The 18,295-nt window shown below is 56.6% G+C and overlaps 2 protein-coding genes across 2 annotated transcripts in view; both read right to left on the bottom strand.

Moving 5' to 3' along the window:
• The window catches only part of DICSQDRAFT_136749 (xylitol dehydrogenase), a 2,615-nt gene extending 1,178 nt beyond the window's left edge, over positions 1-1,437 (bottom strand). Inside the window, exons 1-8 of the mRNA XM_007365951.1 lie at positions 1,419-1,437; positions 1,273-1,347; positions 1,180-1,218; positions 1,055-1,125; positions 963-999; positions 804-904; positions 620-745; positions 158-556 (exon numbers count right to left, since the gene is read on the bottom strand). Coding sequence (XP_007366013.1) covers positions 158-556; positions 620-745; positions 804-904; positions 963-999; positions 1,055-1,125; positions 1,180-1,218; positions 1,273-1,345 — 846 coding nt within the window. The 5' untranslated portion in view covers positions 1,346-1,347; positions 1,419-1,437. The remainder of the gene's footprint in view (positions 1-157; positions 557-619; positions 746-803; positions 905-962; positions 1,000-1,054; positions 1,126-1,179; positions 1,219-1,272; positions 1,348-1,418) is intronic.
• A 2,625-nt stretch (positions 1,438-4,062) lies between these two features.
• On the bottom strand, positions 4,063-18,218 carry DICSQDRAFT_86641 (uncharacterized protein). The gene is made up of 30 exons (XM_007365952.1): positions 17,351-18,218; positions 16,963-17,300; positions 16,845-16,913; positions 13,645-16,791; positions 13,526-13,592; positions 13,319-13,466; positions 13,014-13,266; positions 12,152-12,962; positions 11,964-12,103; positions 11,689-11,910; positions 11,575-11,639; positions 11,121-11,519; positions 10,815-11,061; positions 10,123-10,755; positions 9,430-10,064; positions 9,267-9,366; positions 8,779-9,213; positions 7,572-7,908; positions 7,459-7,513; positions 7,189-7,403; positions 7,119-7,126; positions 7,033-7,063; positions 6,869-6,973; positions 6,759-6,815; positions 6,549-6,707; positions 6,435-6,496; positions 6,364-6,377; positions 6,229-6,312; positions 6,122-6,170; positions 4,063-6,058 (listed from the first exon to the last, which is right to left on the bottom strand). Exons 1-30 carry the CDS (start codon positions 18,210-18,212, stop codon positions 5,654-5,656), a joined length of 10,152 nt encoding a protein of 3,383 aa, XP_007366014.1. The 5' UTR covers positions 18,213-18,218; the 3' UTR covers positions 4,063-5,653.
• Positions 18,219-18,295: the final 77 nt, after the last annotated feature.

An 18,295-nucleotide genomic window follows, 5' to 3' on the forward strand; every position in this document is an offset into this window, starting at 1 on the left:
GAGCCCCTGAAGTCGATCTCCTTAACGAGCAGCGTCGTGATTGGGATCTGAACTTCCGGAGTACCCATCCCGACCTATACAAGCACACGACGACCGGAAATTAGCAACTGGTCCGAGCAACCGAAGAACAGTCTCAAGGAAGGAACTTTTAGCGCACCTGGACGAACCGCCCGCCGTGCTTGGCGACGTAGATACCCGTCTGGATGGACACCTCCGCGCCCGACGCGTCGACGATGAGGTCGACGGCCTTCAGGCCGCGCTCCTCCAGTCCAAGCTGCGTCTGCATCTGCTTCGCGTTGCGCCTCGAGTACTCGATGCGCGACTCGCCCTCCTGGAACTGCGGGGGGAGGTACGTGTCCGTCGCCGCGTACGACTTGGCGAACTCGAGGCGGGAGGGCACGATGTCGACCGCGATGACGCGCGCAGCGCCAAGGGCGCGTGCGACGGCCATGCAGAGGAGACCGACGGGCCCTGCACCGAAGACAGCGACAGTCTCGGCGGGCTTGATGCTGGCGATGTTTGCGACAGCATGTATCGCGACGGAGAGAGGCTCCATCTGGGGGAAAAGGGAAGATACGGTCGTCATATTGTGGGTTTGAAGAGGTGTTCAGCGACTCACCATGGCACCATCCTCAAGAGTGAGGTGGTCCGGTAGCTTATAGCAGAGATCAGCAGGAATAGGGTAGTATCGCGCAAGGGTGCCGTCATGGGGAGGCGTCGCTGCGAAGACGATGTCCGGACAGAGCTGGGCGTCGTTTGTTAGCGAACTTCAGAGACGTATAGCGTTCAGTACCGGGATGTACCTCGTAGCGGCCACGCTTGCAGGCATCGCACTTGCGGCAAGTCGCACCGGGCTCCATCGCGACGCGGTCCCCGGGCTTCAGGTCGGTGACCTTGCTACCAACTGCGCGTACATCAAGTAGTTAGCACAAGCAATGTCCTGCGATGTTGTGTTTGCGGACCTTTGTGCACAATACCAGCAGACTCGTGACCAAGAACCTGCACACACAATTGATTATCGGAAAAAACGACGTCATAAACTGAAGACGCTAACCATGGGCTTTTCGACGACGTAGTCGCCGATGCGACCTGCGACGAGAAAGTGGACGTCGGATCCACAAATACCTTTGTACTACAGTTAGCATACGATGACTATCGCGGCAGATGGCACGGACGTACCGGTCTTCTTCACGGCAATGAGAACCTCATCATCCTTGACTTGGTGAAGCTATGAGCGCTACAATCGACATCGTGCATCGGGAAACGACCTACTATCGGGGATAGGCTTCTCTTCAAACACAACGTCGTCGACCTTCTTGAGCACAAATGAGGGGTTATTGGACATGGCTGAAGAAGCAGGGGGGAGAAGGGGGACTCTCAGAAGACAAGAGGGATATTTGAGGAAGGAGAACGCTTGCCCGGTCCGGGAGCGAGGGCGTATGGATCTCGCTCATATGATTGGGGTGAAGGGGGCGGAAGAACGATGAAGTCGTCGATGGCGGCGATAGAGAGCGGTGGATGTACTCTGAATTGCGTTATGCGCTCGTCACGAATACTGGTCAGGTGGGCAGATGGCACAAGTTCGCGAACGCATCCGTTCAGCCCACGACCCTGCTCATCCTCTCAGAGTTACCGCCTTGTGTCGTGTATGATGGTCGAAGGCGGAGTCGCGTTTCGGCTACAACAGTGGGGGCCGCTGCCTGCTTGATATCAACCGTATTCGCCTTCGCCTCTTTGGGACTCGCAGAAATGCAACGTACTATTGCTGATAAGTAGGCAAGAGAGGCCTAGGACTGAACACGGACATTGAAGACGTTACAGAGTATGTAGCCTGGCCAGGGAACCCACACGTCGGAGTCGATTCGAATCACTGCCCAGAGAGGATCATCGATGCTACGCGGACGTGCGCGTATGACACGTTTCCTCGCTACTATAGTGCTTCTCATTCACGAGATCGTGCAATGGACATCGGCCATCGCAAGCTTGAGATTGGGACCGACCATGGCTGCGTTCGAGACAGTTGGCGAGCTACTTATCAGTGTTCATGGGTGAGGTATATTCGAGTTTGTTTGGGCAGATAACGACGGTCGTGCGTATGTCTGGGAACGTTCGAGCCCCCCGTGGACGCTATTCGCTCGGTTGGACTTAGCGGCCTCGCAGAGGACGCGTTGCAGTCTCAGACGAAGGCGTATACATCGCACGATATCGATCGACCGCATATTTTCTTGATTGGGCACCATCCAGGCCGTTTGGGTAAATGCCGAACGCTCGCGCCATTCTGCTAAAATTCCTCAAATACCCTCATCCTCTTGGCCTGTTCGCCCCATCCCTCTTCTTCTCCCACCATCTCCCTACCACGCTTCCGTCCGATTGCTATGGTCCTCTCCAGTGTCCTTGGGTTTCCTCGCATCGGTATGATTTTGGTGGAACGCTTTCGGCTCATCAGCACTCGGTATTGACTGGTCCATGTAGGTGCGAACCGTGAGGTTAAGAAGGCTGTCGAGGCCTACTGGGGTGGCAAGCTCTCTGCCGACGAGCTCACCAAGGCTGCCGCCGATGTCAAGAAGGCTAGCTGGACCAGCCTCAAGGAGCGTGGTGTGAACCTCATCCCTAGGTACGTCCCCTCCACCTACTTTCGTCTCTCTCACGTCCAGAAGGATTGATGGACAATCTACTTCAGCGGTGACTTCACCCTCTACGACCACATTCTTGACCACTCCGCTGCATTCAACGTCATCCCCAAGCGTTACTTGGGCAAGGGGCTTTCTCCTCTTGATGTCTACTTCGCTATGGGCCGTGGCCGTCAGGCGGACGGTGTCGATGTCCCCGCTAGTGAGATGAAGAAATGGTACGTTATCGCTTCGTTCTGCGACTGTTTGATTTTGATTAGCAGAATGCCGTGAATCTGATCATCGTGGATCTCGGCAGGTTCGACTCGAACTACCACTTCGTCGTTCCTGAGTTTTCCGAGGAGACTGAGTTCAAGCTGAACTTCAACAAGGCTCTCGAGGAGTACCGCGAAGCGAAGGATCTTGGCATTGAGACTCGCCCCGTCGTCGTCGGTCCCATCACCTTCCTCGCCCTCGGCAAGAACGCCAAGGAGGCTAGCGCCGGCTTCCAGCCCATCTCCCTCCTCCCCAAGCTCATCCCGATCTACAAGCAGCTTCTGGCCGCTCTCAAGGACGCGGGTGCCGAATCTGTCCAGATCGATGAGCCCTTCCTCGTTCTCGACCAGGCTGCTCTCTACGAGAAGCAGTACGCGTCGGCCTATGCTGAGCTCGCGCCTGTGTCCCCCAAGCTCATTATCGCGAGCTACTATGGCCGCCTCGACTCTAACGTCACCTTTGTTGCGAAGCTCCCTGTCGCCGGTCTGCACATCGATCTCGATCGTGCCCCGGGCCAGCTCGAGGAGGTCATCGCTGCCGTCAAGCCCACGAACCTGATCCTCTCCCTCGGTGTTGTCTCTGGCCGGAACATTTGGAAGACTGACTTCCAGGCTGCCATCAAGCTCGGCCAGAAGGCTATCGACGCCCTCGGCCAGGACCGCGTCATTATCGCATCCTCCTCGTCTCTCCTTCACACTCCGGTCACTCTTGCCGCGGAGAATAAGCTCACCCCTGAGCAGAAGGACTGGTTCTCATTCGCTCTCGAGAAAGCTTCCGAGATTGCTGTTATTGCCGCGTCTCTCTCTGGCTCTCAGGACGCTAAGGTTGCCGAAGCTGTGGAGGCGAACCGTGTCTCCATCGCCAAGCGCCGTGAGTTTGAGCGTAACTCGGATGCCAGCGTCCGCAGCCGCGTCGCTGCTATCACTCCCGACCAGTTCGAGCGCAAGAGCCCCTTCTCGGTCCGCAAGGAGATTCAACAGAAGCAGCTTCAGCTTCCCAAGTTCCCTACGACGACCATCGGTTCTTTCCCCCAGACCAAGGAGATTCGTCAGGCTCGCGCCAAGCTCAACAAGAAGGAGATCACCGTGGCTGAGTACGAGAAATTCATCGAGAAGGAGATAGAGAACGTCGTTCGTTTCCAGGAGCGCATCGGCCTTGACCTCCTTGTCCACGGTGAGCCCGAGCGCAACGACATGGTTCAATACTTCGGCGAGCAGTTCGAGGGCTTCGTCTTTACCCAGAACGGCTGGGTGCAGTCGTACGGCTCTCGCTACGTCCGTCCGCCCATCATCGTCTCGGACGTCAGCCGCCCGAAGCCGATCACTGTTCGTTGGAGTAGCTACGCTCAGAGCCTTACCAGCAAGCCTATGAAGGGTATGCTTACCGGGCCCGTTACCATCCTCAACTGGTCGTTCCCTCGTGCCGATGTCTCTCGTGAGCTCCAGTGCAAGCAGCTCGCGCTCGCTCTGCGCGACGAGGTCATCGACCTTGAGAAGGCTGGCATCAAGGCCGTCCAGGTTGACGAGCCCGCTCTCCGCGAGGGCCTCCCTCTACGCAAGGCCGACTGGCAGGCGTACCTCGACTGGGCCCTCCCGTCGTTCAAGCTCGCGACCGCTGGTGTCACTGACGCGCTCCAGACCCACTCGCACTTCTGCTACTCCGACTTCGACGACATCTTCCCTTCGATCCAGGCGCTGGATGCGGACGTCATCTCCATCGAGGCGTCGAAGAGCGACCTCAAGCTCCTCAACACCTTCAAGCACTACGGCTACTCGAACCAGATCGGCCCTGGCGTCTACGACATCCACTCGCCCCGTGTGCCGTCCGAGGAGGAGATCAAGGAGCGCATCGCGGCGATGCTCGGCACCCTCCCCGCCGACCTCCTCGTCATCAACCCCGACTGCGGCCTGAAGACCCGCGGCTGGTCCGAGACCGAGGCCTCGCTCGTCAACCTCGTCAACGCCGCGCGCTGGGCCCGCCAGACGTACGCGTAGGCGGGCGACGCAGTCCTTGCGCTTCAACAGCGCCCGCGTTACGGTCCTACCCCAGTAACTTATCAGCGCACTCTCAACGAGGTGTCCTGCAATATCTCGGCCCAATTGTTGTGCAGTCGTGTGGATGATAAGCAGAAAACGTGTAGCCGTGTGGGTGCCGGTGCCGCTCCCGCGGCCGTTATAGCCACCGCCGACGTCAAGGGTGACGCTCCCGCTCCGTCTTTGTTCGTCGCTTCTCCGCGGCGGGGCATTCGGGCGGGCGCGTCTGTTGGCGTGGCTAGCCGCGTGAAGGCACCTTGGGACCAGGGTACGTCCCGCAACGGCGGGGGCTCTGGGCCTCATTGGTTTCTATGATGGACGGTTTGGTGGTGGTGTATTTGGGCGGATTTCAACAATCCTCAAAAGTGCTTTCAACGGCACTCATGTATAGTAGTCACGATGACGAGCATCATGTATCCGTAACGCATTGCGATCTCACGGTGGTTCATGAACACCTTCAGGCGAGCGAGTGCGTGAAAGCATTAACAACTGTCATAAGAAGTCGTGTGTATGCAAGAAGTCGTAAATGTAAAAATGGTGCAGTGTGTTGGTGTGATGTGAACCAGAAAAGGTCGAGTCAAAGCTCGTGTAAACGGAGGTAAGTACATTGAGAGTACAGACAGACACGAAGAACGGCGAAGCCCAAACCCGCAAGATACACAAGATGATGTTAGATCAAAGTACAGCAACAAACCCGCGAAAGCCAGCAGGTATCGTCGGCCCCTATGGTACATTCTAGCGGTTATGGATGTCTTCGGCGAGCGGCACCACCATCTCCTCGGAGAACATCAAGGAAGCGGAGGACGGCTTGCGCTCCCTCGCCTGCGGCGCCTCCTCCGGGATGGTCGCCGTCTGGCCTCCACCCGCAGCATAGTCGACGGCGGCAGGGGCCAAGTTCGTCTCAGACGCGGCCGGCGAGGCGACCTTCGACGACGTCTGCGCCCCCTCGAGTGCCCGTGGAGGTTGCTGCACGCCCTCCTCTGTGGCGCTGAGCGATGCTGAACCGGAGCGCTCTTCACGGTGGCTCTTGGCGTCGGTCTCCATGTCGAGCGCGAGGCGCAGCCGGTCCTCGACTTGCTGCGTCCGCCGGGTCTTGCGCCCGCCCCAGTAGATGAGCACCCCAGCGGCGATGCCTGCGAGCTAACGGTGCGTGTGTGCGTCAGCCAAGCCCTTCCACGGACACCACGAGCGATCTGTACGCACGAAGGATAGTGGCAGTGTGGTGCCCGTCGTCCAAGCTGGCCGCTGGAAGCTGATGGGTAGATGTGAGTAATGGTCGTGATGCGCGATCGCGACCGCAAGGCCCTTACCGATCGAGACCCCACATCGTGCCGCTCAGGAGGCACTGGAAAAAGGAGTTCAGGTCGTTGCATATGCATATCCAGAGCGCGAGTCTGCTAGCACGTCAGTAGGAAGAATACCGAGGATTCGCATGGGAATCTTACGCGATAGGAAAGGCCTATGGAGAGCAGGAGGGAGTTAATATCAAGGCGTCGGACAACTAGGAACTACTCACTCTATGGGTCTGCGTGCCATGCGGTCGATACCACGTCTGAGACTTCATGAACTGGTGTTGCTCTATACTCTTGGTTAGCCTAGAAGGGCAGTGCGCGTCACGCAAGGTGCTTACGATAATGCAAGTCGATTTGCTCCTTGTCGCTCAAAACTTGGACGTAATTCTTGTCGTAGACAGGGTCTGGTAAATCGTCTGGATCGTACAGGTCGAGCAAGCCGGCCTTCTGCCGCAGTTGAAGGATCTTGCGCTGGTAGTACCAGATCTTGCAAATTCCTGGTGCGGAAATTAATCCGGAATAGAACTGAAGTGTAGTCATGTACTCACGATATGTATCCATGACTCGGAATGGAATAAATCCAATACTCGTCACCGTGAAGAGACCTAAACCTAGATTCAGCTTATCTCCTCCCCCGCTGCAGCGCAGTGATACATACCGGTCTCCACTTGCTGACAAAGCTCGACCCAATAGCCCTGTTGAAGGTCGTTGTGCACATCCCAGAGTGGTATGAGGAAAACGACAATGCCGCATCCCCAGAATACTACACGCGGCACGGTCAGTCAAGTCCTACGAAGTGATGATGCGCTGTGTGAGACTCACCGACGTTGAATCCGTAGATGGCGGTGACGATCTAGGGGGTGCGTAAGCATAACGAAGGAAAAACAGGCAAAGAAGAGTCCACTCACTCCCAATGCTGTTCGAGTAGCATCACTTTAGCACGAATTGACTGATACAAGTTGATTGGATATTACTTACGAGTCTTCAGAAAGGACCACACGCCAGCCATTATCCTCCGAAATTTGTCGCGTTTGTTGAGCACGTCATGGACGTGCTCGTCCAGGGCATCTTCATGGAGGTTCTCTTCCTCCGTGGTGGCGGTGCCCTTCTCCACATCATTTTGTTTCTTCTTCTTTCTCTTGGGCCGTGGAAGGACGATGACGGGTTTTCTTGAGTAGAAGGACAACGGAGGACTGCAAACGATGACGTGAGGGCATGATCTCGGATGATATTATTCATAAGACTCACACCACGATTGCATTGGCGGCATTAGTCAGAGTGGACACGGTAGAAACCTGAGGATCTGCCGACCAAGACGATGTCAGAGAAGAAGGACGTTCTGGAATCGCACAGTCGCGTACCTATAACATCCAGATGCTCTACAATGTCATCGTGGTGGTGTTCATCCTCGGAGTCCGACCTGTCATAGTCGTCGCCCTCAATCTGTCGGAGGGCGAGGTTTATCTGACTGCCCTCCAAGTCGCCATGGCCATTGTTGGGTACCCGAAGCTCGGCCTGCTGTCCCTCCGCAAAGTATCCGTCCGGTGGGTGTCGCAGCGAATGATGGGAACGCTGGTGGAGTGTGCTTGATGTGCCGTTCACCCGACGCGAAGGACCCGCTACAAAACCCTCAGGAATGGACGACACGGAAGGGCGGTGGGGCAGCTGCCTGGAGTTCAGCATGATATGGCTAGAGACCTTGCTAGGTGCGCGAGGCCTCCAGGATGGCGCGGGGACGGTCTTGGTACTCCTGCTGGACCATGACCGCTGGCGCACGATTGGAGGAGGCCTCAACATCATCTCAATCTCCTGCTGCTGGTCGGAAGGGGGAGGGGGAGGGGCGGCGGACAGGGACCGGGAACGCGGTCTGCCATTGCTGTAGGAGGCGTCATCGAGAGTGCGGTAGCCCTTCTTGACGCGAACGGAGGGCATGAGTGGGAGGTGGCCCAGGAGGTTGAGGAACGGGATGGAAGGGCGAGACGAGAGAAAGCACGAGCACAGGGGTCATCGGGGCAATGGCAGCGATGGCAATGGGTGGTGCACATTGCGGACAGTCTCGGCCCACACCCGGACCTGGCCTATGATCTCATCCTCCCCGTCTCAGATCCGCCCAACAGCCGCCCATGCTGACTCGTAATATCCCTCTTGTCCACCACAGACGAACCCGGAAGAGCACATTCCAGGCTCATCGACCTCGTTTTGCGGACAAGCTTCTGGCTCTTCATCTCTCTTCGCAGCCTCAAGTTCTGAGAGCAATCTGTGCGTCCCTGTCAGAGTTCCCACGAATCTGATCCGGTGTCATCAACCCCATTCTGTCAACACTGGCCCGGCCCAAGTGCTTATCGCACTGATGAAACGAACGCGAGCGAGGATAAGAAGATTAGGTCGCAATCCAGTATTCCTATATCATACAGTACATCTAGCATATCCACCGCCTGTTATTGCCGTCCATCCGAAGTAGATACCGACTCCACGCTGGCTGTCTGGGACGTCTGAGACGATGACGCAGTCTGGAAGCAAACATGGTATCTATCAGCCTCAGCCGGGCCACGAGGATCAATGACGTACGCTCGTAATGCTTCCACTCGCCTCTGAGGTATCTGTGCTGTCGTTTCCATGGCGGTGTTTGCGCCGGAAGAGGCTCATCGCCCGTTTGCGCACCCCGCCCTCCCGCTTTGGCTGCATCGTGGCGTCCCGAAGCGCCTCGGGCTCGCTCGTAAGGAACGAAGGATCCGTGAGGATAGCGGTGGATTTGTCACCGGACTTCCGGGGCCCGTCCAAGTCGCCGGCGGCCGTCGGCCGTTTGGCCCTCAGCAGCTTCGGCGTGCTGGGCCGGCTCGGTCGGTCCGTCAGATGAGTGTCCTTTTTCGCGATCCACTTCGTCTTGGTGATCAGCTCGCGCGCGACAGGCAGTACCGGTACCAGTGGCTGCTGGAAAGCCACCTTGACCCAGCCGCGCCAGTTCCGGCCGGAGGGGATGAACTGTTCAACTAGCTCCTCGAACTGGTGTATATGCAAGTTAGCTAGGGGGACTCAGGCTAGCCAACGCAACTTACACTCCACGTCCGATTACGATACTCCAGGTCGCGAGTCCGTATTCGCGCATCGCGGCACAAGAACGAGTCCTCCTTCGCGATGCTTAACAAGAGATGCAAGCTGTAAAACCATGTTCAATGTCAGGAGCTTCTGCGTGAACGCGGCATCGCAAAGACAACGCACCTCGCGATCTTGACCCGGACGAACGTCTTCTGCGACGCCCTCGTCTTCATCTCCATCGCGTCGTCGGTCTCCTTGCTCCGCAGCTTGTCCTTAGACTGGTGTGCCGACTTCGTCGTGCCCATCGACGCCGCCTTCGTCATCCCCCATCCGTCCGTCGAGTTAGTCCGCAGGTTCACGCTCGAGTTCGCCCTCAGGTTCCCGCTCGAGTTCATGCGCTGGATCCTCGGCACCTGCAGCGAGTCCTGGCGCTCCTTCCGCAGATCCGTGAACGAGCGCGAGGTGCCCAGTCTCCGCAGGGCCGGCGGGGGCGCGAGCCTGTTCAGGTCCAGAGACTTGCGGGTCGGGTAGAGATCGAAGGAAGCGGATCGCGGGGAGGTGGTGTACGTGACCGCGGGGAGACCCTTGGGCCTCTTCTCGTCGACGTCGTCGTCGTCTGGAACGGCGAAGGACTCGGTCTCCGTCGGGCTCTGGGGGCGGTCCCGGCGTGAAGGCCAGACGTAGCACATGATCTTCCGCCCGACGCGGGTGTCGATCTGAAGGCGCATGGGGTGAAGTGAGAGCTCGAAGTCCTCGTAGATCGTTATACCCCCGACGGGAGGTAGTACGGTCCAGTGAGCCAGCAAGAAGAGCTTGCGCTATGACGGGAGCGATAATTCAGCGAAGCGCATATGCGAGGCGTGAGCCGCGACGTACCTTTACGAGAGGATGCGTAGACGGCTCGTCGTACTTTGAAAGGATCTCTGTCCACTCTGCATCTGCAGCGCCATCGAACGCCTGCAAGTCGCCCACGGCCAAGTTGTTCACCGTCGAACTGTCGTGCCTGCTGAGCCAGTAGTAGTCCGTCACCCGGATAGCAACTTTGGCCAGGAGCTGGTCGTGTTGGTCGAGCATACGCCACGACAGCTCTTCGGACGATGCGTGGAGCAGCAGCGCAGACTTCTGATCGGACTCGCTGCTCGCTTTGTCCTGGGCAAGTTTAATGGCATCGAAGATCAAGTTGAGTTCCTCGATCAGCAGGAGGATGTGGGCGTCGATCTTGAGAAGCTCGACGCGGCCGGGGTTGCCTAATCCACGCAGTTTCTGCTCGGCGTCGACCTTGGTCTCCAGGGCTTGGCGGAGCCGGTGCTGCATCCCCGCTACGACGTCGGCTGCAGAGGTGAAGTTCGTAAAGTCATAGCTGAACAAGAGGTTCTCGAGCTTCTCCGCACGCGTCTTGTGGGCGGCATCGGTGAAGAGCAGGAGTTTCGTGACAATGTTGGAGATGGCCTGGAAGTGACGATCGTTTGCTGAGACGGTGAATCTGGGAACGTGAACTCGGATGAGATCCTGTCAAGACATCAGGGCATCAGCGGTGCTCTATTAGGACGTATAATAGGAACGCATACCGTCTGATTCTGCAGGTGAGCGTGCTTGTGCTCAACGGATTTTGCGACCGCAGTAGTATCGTTCCGCAAGCGCAGGCGATTGAACTTGTCATACTGGAACGTGGCGTCTGTTTGTGGGACAAGGCGATCAAAGTCGCTGTTGTCTGCCCGCAGGTCGACGAGGACTTCTAGCGGAACGTAGTCCTTGCCAGAGGTATTCGTCGCAGAAGGAGAAAACGTCTGCAGTCCTGTCAGCCACGCAAAGTTCCTGCAGGAGGTATGTGCGCCGTAAGTCCTCCGAACACGTAGTAGTCAATGAAACTTCACCTGTTCATGATCTTGCCGCTGACGGGATCGTTGACGTTGGCGTCGTCCATGATGGCAAACGTCTTCAACTTCCCCTGTACCGCAGCAAGAACGCACACAGACTCGCGATCATCATTGCTACGAAGGACGATTTGCGGCTTGAGCAGTAAACAGAAGTGTCCCTTCCTCACAGACACTCCCTCGGCCCAACCGTAGAGAGGATCTACAGTAGGAGAGAGCTTAGACACTGTTTGAGGCGCGAATTCAACAGGGGTGTCCCCAGCGCTGTCGCCTGTCAAGAACGTCTTGATCTTTGCTGCCGCTGCATGTGCGCTTAAGGAAGGTCCGGAATGCTTATCCGTCTCGCGTTGGAACTCGGCAAAAGATGCTTGTGCTTGGTCGCGAATGAACTTCACAGCACTTTGACACCCCAATCAGCACTGCTTGAGACCCAAAACACTAGCATGGCACGAACCGCTGAGCCATATGATATTCGAAGCCTCTCCGTGATCGAGAGCAGTAATAGTATTGCATCATGATCTGAGTACGCTTTCAATCAACCGAAAAAAGTACGGTTTAAGCCACTCACATCTCGGATCGCATTGTCCATGATGATATGCGGATTGTGCATCTGGTATACGTTGTCAAACTCGGCCCATTCCTCAGGAGTGACCAGATCGGTAGGCATGTAGTAGCTCGAGTTCCTGTTGCGAGCCGCCGTAGCCTGAGCCGCCTTGTCGATATTACGGAGTTGTGTCTTGTAACTTTCAAGGAGCGAGATCATCCTCGGTAGATCGCTCCCAGCGCGCCTCTGCGACACTGTAAGCAACGAACGTACGGTGCGGGACCTTTAGGACCACTCACAGCATCACCATTCTCGTGAGAGTCATTGTCGTGAGAATGTGCACTAGCATGATCGTGTAGTCCGTCAGGTTGTTGGCGAGCCTTCTCATGCAGCCGGTCGATCCGTTCGGAAACCAGATCCATCTGCACCTGCGACACAGCTACTAGCAATTCAGACAATGGAACACCCCTGATTGCTCAAGACTCACAAGGTTCCTTGCCGATGAAGCACACGTGGGTGTCTTCAGCACCGAATTTGCTGCGGGAGGCCGAAGTGGCTTTGCGATCAGGAGCACCAGAATCCTCTTGCTTGAAGTAGGTGAAACGGGGACATGAGACAGCAGGGAGGAGATGCACATCCGGAACCGAGGTTCTCTCCGTCTTGACGAAGGCGAAGTCATCCATGTCCACCCAACTCGAGTGCAGAGGGATAGACGGTAGATCATTTCGTGTGCGGTAATTACTGACCAGGGGAGAGTACTCGATAGGAGTACACTGTTTCAGCGGGTCCGAGAACACAGCCAACATGGCACGCAGATCGAGGCCTTTGAGTACGACCTCAATGGCGTAGAACGGCTTGTGATGAATGGTCTTCGTCCCACCATGCGTAACCTCTGTTCTTTCCGTGTCCCGCTGATGCAAATCCGCATGGAACTCGTTGATCAGCGCCTTTACACCAACATAAGGGGTCACTCCGTCGGCCCAAGCATCTTGCGAGTCGTCTACGTAGACGTGCGAGATGAACACTTTAGGAACCGAGACAAGATACTTGAGGGTAGAGAGATGTTGCCCGAACTTGGGAGAGATAGGTCGTTTCCGAGGATACAGCTTGCCTTGTCGCACGGGAAGTGACAGGGCTCCATTGAACAGATGCCACCAGGACCAGAAGTGCTCAAAGACGGTCGGGGAGAGATGGAGATTGTTCGGCTGAATATGCGCGGTCTTGCGCAACCCGGAGGTCAATGATATCGACATATGAATGAAGTCGGAACGGAACCCGTTGTACGAGTCGTTTTGAGACTGAGTTTTGCCGTCAGTCAGCGCATTCTTTCATGCCTAGCAACAACATACCTTGATCACTGGTATTTGATCTTTCCACTCTAGTTTGACATCATAGTGAGGCTTGAAGTGGTACATACGACACTGGCGGTCGAAGGGTTTCCCACTGCAATTACCACATTCGGGTCCGCAAGTCCGCTCAAGGACAAATCTAACACCGAAGCAAGTGCCAGAACGGAACTTCGCACAGATTATCGGAGCTGGTCTGGCAGTATCATCCTTGGTACTCGGTTTCTTGGTCCCATCACCATACGTGTCTTTGGTGCTGGACAGGGCTTGAAACTCATCACACACTGCGAGGTTTAACGAGGACGTACTTTGGTATGATGATCGACATGGAATCGCTGATGACTTGAATGAGTTCCGAGGCACCATTAGGCTGTCCGATGAGTAGCTGAGGGCTGCCTTTCCAACAAAAGGCAAAACCTGCTCCGTGACCATCTAGCTGGAATGGATCACGCGAGCCTACATTAGGTTATAACGTCAGCGCGTTTCGCTAAAATGTTGATTGATAGGTCACATACCCTTCATGTGGAGGTGGACTTCACCCCTGAACAGAACCTTCACCCGCCAGTGCAAGATCAATCTCAACTGCAGCAGGTTAGGTTAGTTGAGTGTGACGAACTTTCGTACGTGAACCTACCTTGTCCCAGAAGCCGATAGCAGGTGAGCTATCACGAGGCGCGTGCGACAACGTATCGAGCACTCTCATGAGGTCTTGAGTCGCGGGCTGGTAGCTGACACCCCACGAGAAGTCCGTGGTACCATCCGTCAGTACACGAATGGTTGGCCGCGCATACGTCTTGACAGGCATGAGCGTTTTCGGTATCCTCAAAGAGATCGGCGCTGCGCCATGCATCCCGCTATGGGCTTTAACGATCTCGCACGGAACCCACTCTACAGAGTTCTCTGTGCCTATCTCCTCCGCAATGACGAGCTCCGTGTCGAAGTCCAGTGCCGGTGTGTGACCCTTAGAATGAGGGGGTATATGAAGCAGTGGAAGGGGGTATGAGCGGAATGCGAGACGCAAGGATGTAACCGTGAAGTGGATGTGCATGGGGACAAGCAGGGAGTATTGGGTGTCGCGGGGCAAGCCATTACCGACTTCATGGAGGTAGTCAGGGATAGCGCTGTAAGGGAAAGAGGGTGGGGTGATAGCGAGCGAGAGCTGATTAAAAGCGAGTCGAACGAGTGGCGGAACGGGGAGTACGCTGTTAACAGTGACCATATCATGTTTGAGGGCGGTAGGGATACGGAGAGAACCTATGGGATTCTGCCAGTGCGCTTCTTCGCGCTCAGTCTGTTTGGAGAACGCTTGGTCCATTGCCGCTCTCCACGCTGTGGTATGAACCTGGTCAAGCCGATTTCGCGCATCGGTGATCGATACAGTGTGTTTCGATGAGAACTGGAAGTCAGAGTCGCTGCGCAACGTAGACACTGATGAAGGCTTGGGCGAGGTGATCGTCTCCACCTTGGCCTGGAAGGCCTCCTCGCGCTCTCGCCGCACCTTGGCAGCGTTGAACCCGGTCCTCCAGATTAAAGCCATCCTGGCCTCGTGTTCGTCGTCAGCGGCTTCCACGACAAGCCGTCCAAGCTCGATGCGGATGTCCGGGAGTTGCTTCGCATCTTCCGCAGGGGGAGGCGGAGGATCCTCGTACCTGCCAGAGCGCACTAGGCGCACAAGATGCTTGACACTCTTGATGGTGAGGTTGAGGTCCAAGATCAAGTCGGCCAGAACGAAGTCGAACGGTATCCGCAAACGGCCGCTGTCTCCCTTAACTCTGATTAGGACGGGTTTGACGCCTGGGTTTACCTCAACTTTCCATCGTGGTAGTCTCATCAGCTCCTCCCACTCTTCCTGCTCATGACCCTCGTGACGAGCAGTAACGTTCACAGCAGTGAGGATATGATCCCATCTCACGGTAACATTGCGATCAGGTCCGATATCGCACTCCAGCGCAGAGAGCCGTAGGAACATCTTGCCCAAGAGGGGGAAGCGCCAGAGTAGCTGCAGCTGCTGGTGTCGAACTTGCAAATGCAAACGAAGCGTCGAAGATGCACCAGGAGCGGCAGCGGCAGATCTCGGGGGTGAAGGAAGGAGCGTCTGGACAGTGTGGGCTGCGAGGAGGGCATTGTACACTTGACTGAGGTTCATCTTGACCCGGACCTTCGGAATGGTGATCTCGACATGGCAATCGTCCATAGACTTCGGAAGAGGAACGCCGTTGGGTCGTTGACCAGATATAACAGCATGGATGTCGCAATTATCGACATGCAGGAACTCCAGCGAGCGATGATGGACACTTTGATCTCCGAGGCCATATGGGTCGTCGGCGGCGAAGGGTGTGGCGAAGGCGTCTCGCAGGACTATGTCCCACAAGGACACTTGGATCAAGGCACGTGCGGTGTCGAAGGCTGCAGGCGTACTATGCTCGCGGACGACATGTAAGATCAGCTCCTTGGGTAGCGAGAGCTCCGACCGCTGCTGATCGCGCGAAAAGACGGCCGACAACCGCGAGCAATGATGCTTTTGCAGCGCATTGTAGGTGATCGAAATGCCCATGCGTGACGCAATCCCGCGCGATATATTGAGGGTGTCATCTGGAGCAAGGTCAGGCGAAGTCAAGAATACGCTAAACCGACCAATCGCAATGGAGACATCGACACCAAAGGGGAGCTCGTCCAGGACGCGACGGGAAGGCTTCGGTGTCTTCGGCTTCGGATTGCCATTCAGGCGGGACAAAATACGAGCCAGTGACTTGATCACATCTGGTTGCCAGAGCTCAACAGAGACGGCGTCCGTGGCAATCTGACAGTGGGTGTATATGGTTGCGGTATCCACAGACACGATGCCTGCCGCTTCATCCGCGAACTCGCCGAGGCCGTGTCCCGTCCCACCAGCGTGCACCGCATCCACCTGCAGGAGGGTCTCGCTAGGGTACGACGGAGCGGGGAAGTCCTGGGGATGCGCTCCTCGCGCATGAGCGTCGGGTCCAAACCACATCTTGGTGTACAATGGGTTCAAGGTGAGGCCGTAGCGGAACTCCATGTCAAGGCCGGTAAAGTCTCGTTCGACATTGCCGTAACGATGGTCTGGGCGAGCGGTGAAGTGAGACTGCAGCGAAGCAGCGATGCCGTCTGTCCGTGCTTCTAAGACGAATGGGTCCTGGTCGGACTCGCTAGTAGGCGAAATAAGACGCAAAGAGACCTCGCCTACATGAACGCCGAAAGAGACACGAGGCATCGGGCTGAGCATCGGAGGAAGGAGGGACTGGCCGTGGACGGTCTTCTCTATCGATCGTTCTTTACCAATAAGACCCTCCAATATGTCTAATCGCTCTGTCACCTCCACAGTAGCCAGAGAGAGATTGGAAACGAGGAGATGAGCATTGGGATCTCCGGCAAGAAGAGCGGGACCTGCAGTGACCCACGGTGAGGGCCACTGGGAAAGCAGCGAGTGCCATTTGAAAGAGTCCAGAGTGGTTATCCGCAGGTGCTCCATGAGCTCGCCAATACCGTTCCTGTCGAGAGTAAGCTTCTTCGCCTCGAGAACCACCGAGTAGGCGTCAGCTGTGGGCTCAGTACTGGTAACAGTCTTGATACCAAGCCATTCCTTATGCACGTCGTTGCTTTCAGGGTGGCTGAGGCCAGCACGCAAGTTGATCTGCTGTATTGTTCCGTACAGAACTGCGCCGCCGGCTCCGTTCGCCGCTTGTGGTTGCATGCTTGCAGTCAGCTGAGGAATGTTGACCTCCACGGACTTGATATACACAATGTACATCATAGGTTTCTGTGGACACGCAAGATCAGCATATACCTGTTTCACCAAGGCATCGTACTCACACCGCCCGCACGTGAGCGCGTCTTCAAGTCCCGACTCTGTTTAGCAGCCCGTCTCCAACGCATGGAAGCCTAGCGACCATATAAATTCCTGATTACACACACAAACTAGGCCACTCACAGAAAGCGCTCCCATGAGAGGGGAGGAGGGGGACAGCGGAGACCTCCAGGCTGCCCGATTGCCAGTGGATGGTTGGGAAGTTGCAGACAGGGGAGCAGACGACGCCTCGTTCATGCCCGTTCCTCGGATCACGTCGCCCCCACCTCCCTCCTGTGCCTCACGGCGTTGCTTCATCGTCTTCAGCAACTTCTGCACCACGTCCAGCTGAATGTTAATCTTTCCGAGGTCAAGAGACATCTCCACGCTGCGGGGTTGCACGCCCTGCTGAGGGTTGAGACGTCCTGATAGGGACCATTGTACTGAAGGCACATCCAAGAAGTAGTGCCCTCGGTGCGAACCTGAACCCTCGTTAGCGGACACACTCTAAAATAGGCCCCTTGCGACTCACCAGCAAACATCTCGCTGCTCTTGTCCGCATGCCCACTGATCGCGTTCACCTGAAGTGTGATAGAGGCAGAGACTTGGGTCGCGCCCCAGGCTCGGTCCCACGTCCTCCGGAAGCTCCCCTTCAGCCTCGCATTCCAATCCGCGACACTCGCGAACCTCCTATGTCCAGTCGGTACCTTCGTGCTGTCCACGGAGACCACGCTGGGCAGGTACGCGAGCGAGACTGCGGAATGCAGCTTTGCATGGCCCACGGACCACCGCACCCCAGCGATGGACGAATGCGAGACCGTCGCGTGTTCGAGCTCAAAGTCCAGTCCATTCGTCAGGGTCGGGAGCGCGGAGATAGCAAGGCGGAGCGTGGTGACGACGAACGTCCGTATCGTGGGACGGACGTGGGGTTCCACGTAGTTGTAGAGGGAGGATAGCAGGGCACATACGATCATCCATAGACGGCGGGCAAGGCGCGAAGGCGTCGGACGCGGCTTGCGTACCTTGTGTCGGATGGAGCTTCGGATGGTAGAAACACTATCCAGTTCGAGAGACAGCCCTTGCACTTGGAAGGAGAAGCGGGTCGCATATCCCGAGGATGGCCGGTGGTACGAGATCCCTATGCGTTCGACCCTCCATGTCCCATGGCCGGCCTTGAAGTATACGCCGCGGATGGAGCGCAAACTGATGCTTCGGACACGAAGGCGAGTCGAGACGAGGCTCACTACCGCCGGTCCTATGTACGTCCGGAGGAGGAGAGAGACGGTAAGGATGCGGACCGCCCATACCAGGAGCGTGGCCCAAAGCGAGAGATCGTCAAGAGAGCGTAAAAGTAGAGCATGAAGGACGAAGTCTGTGCCCGAGTAGCTCTGCATGGATTGCCGAAGGACGGAATGCTTCCGGGCGGTCTAGCCACTAGGGATTAACGGACGACAGTCTAGCACGAAGTCGGTGGAGT

The sequence above is a fragment of the Dichomitus squalens genome, assembly GCF_000275845.1.
Source record: "Dichomitus squalens LYAD-421 SS1 unplaced genomic scaffold DICSQscaffold_15, whole genome shotgun sequence".
Lineage (NCBI taxonomy): Eukaryota > Fungi > Basidiomycota > Agaricomycetes > Polyporales > Polyporaceae > Dichomitus > Dichomitus squalens.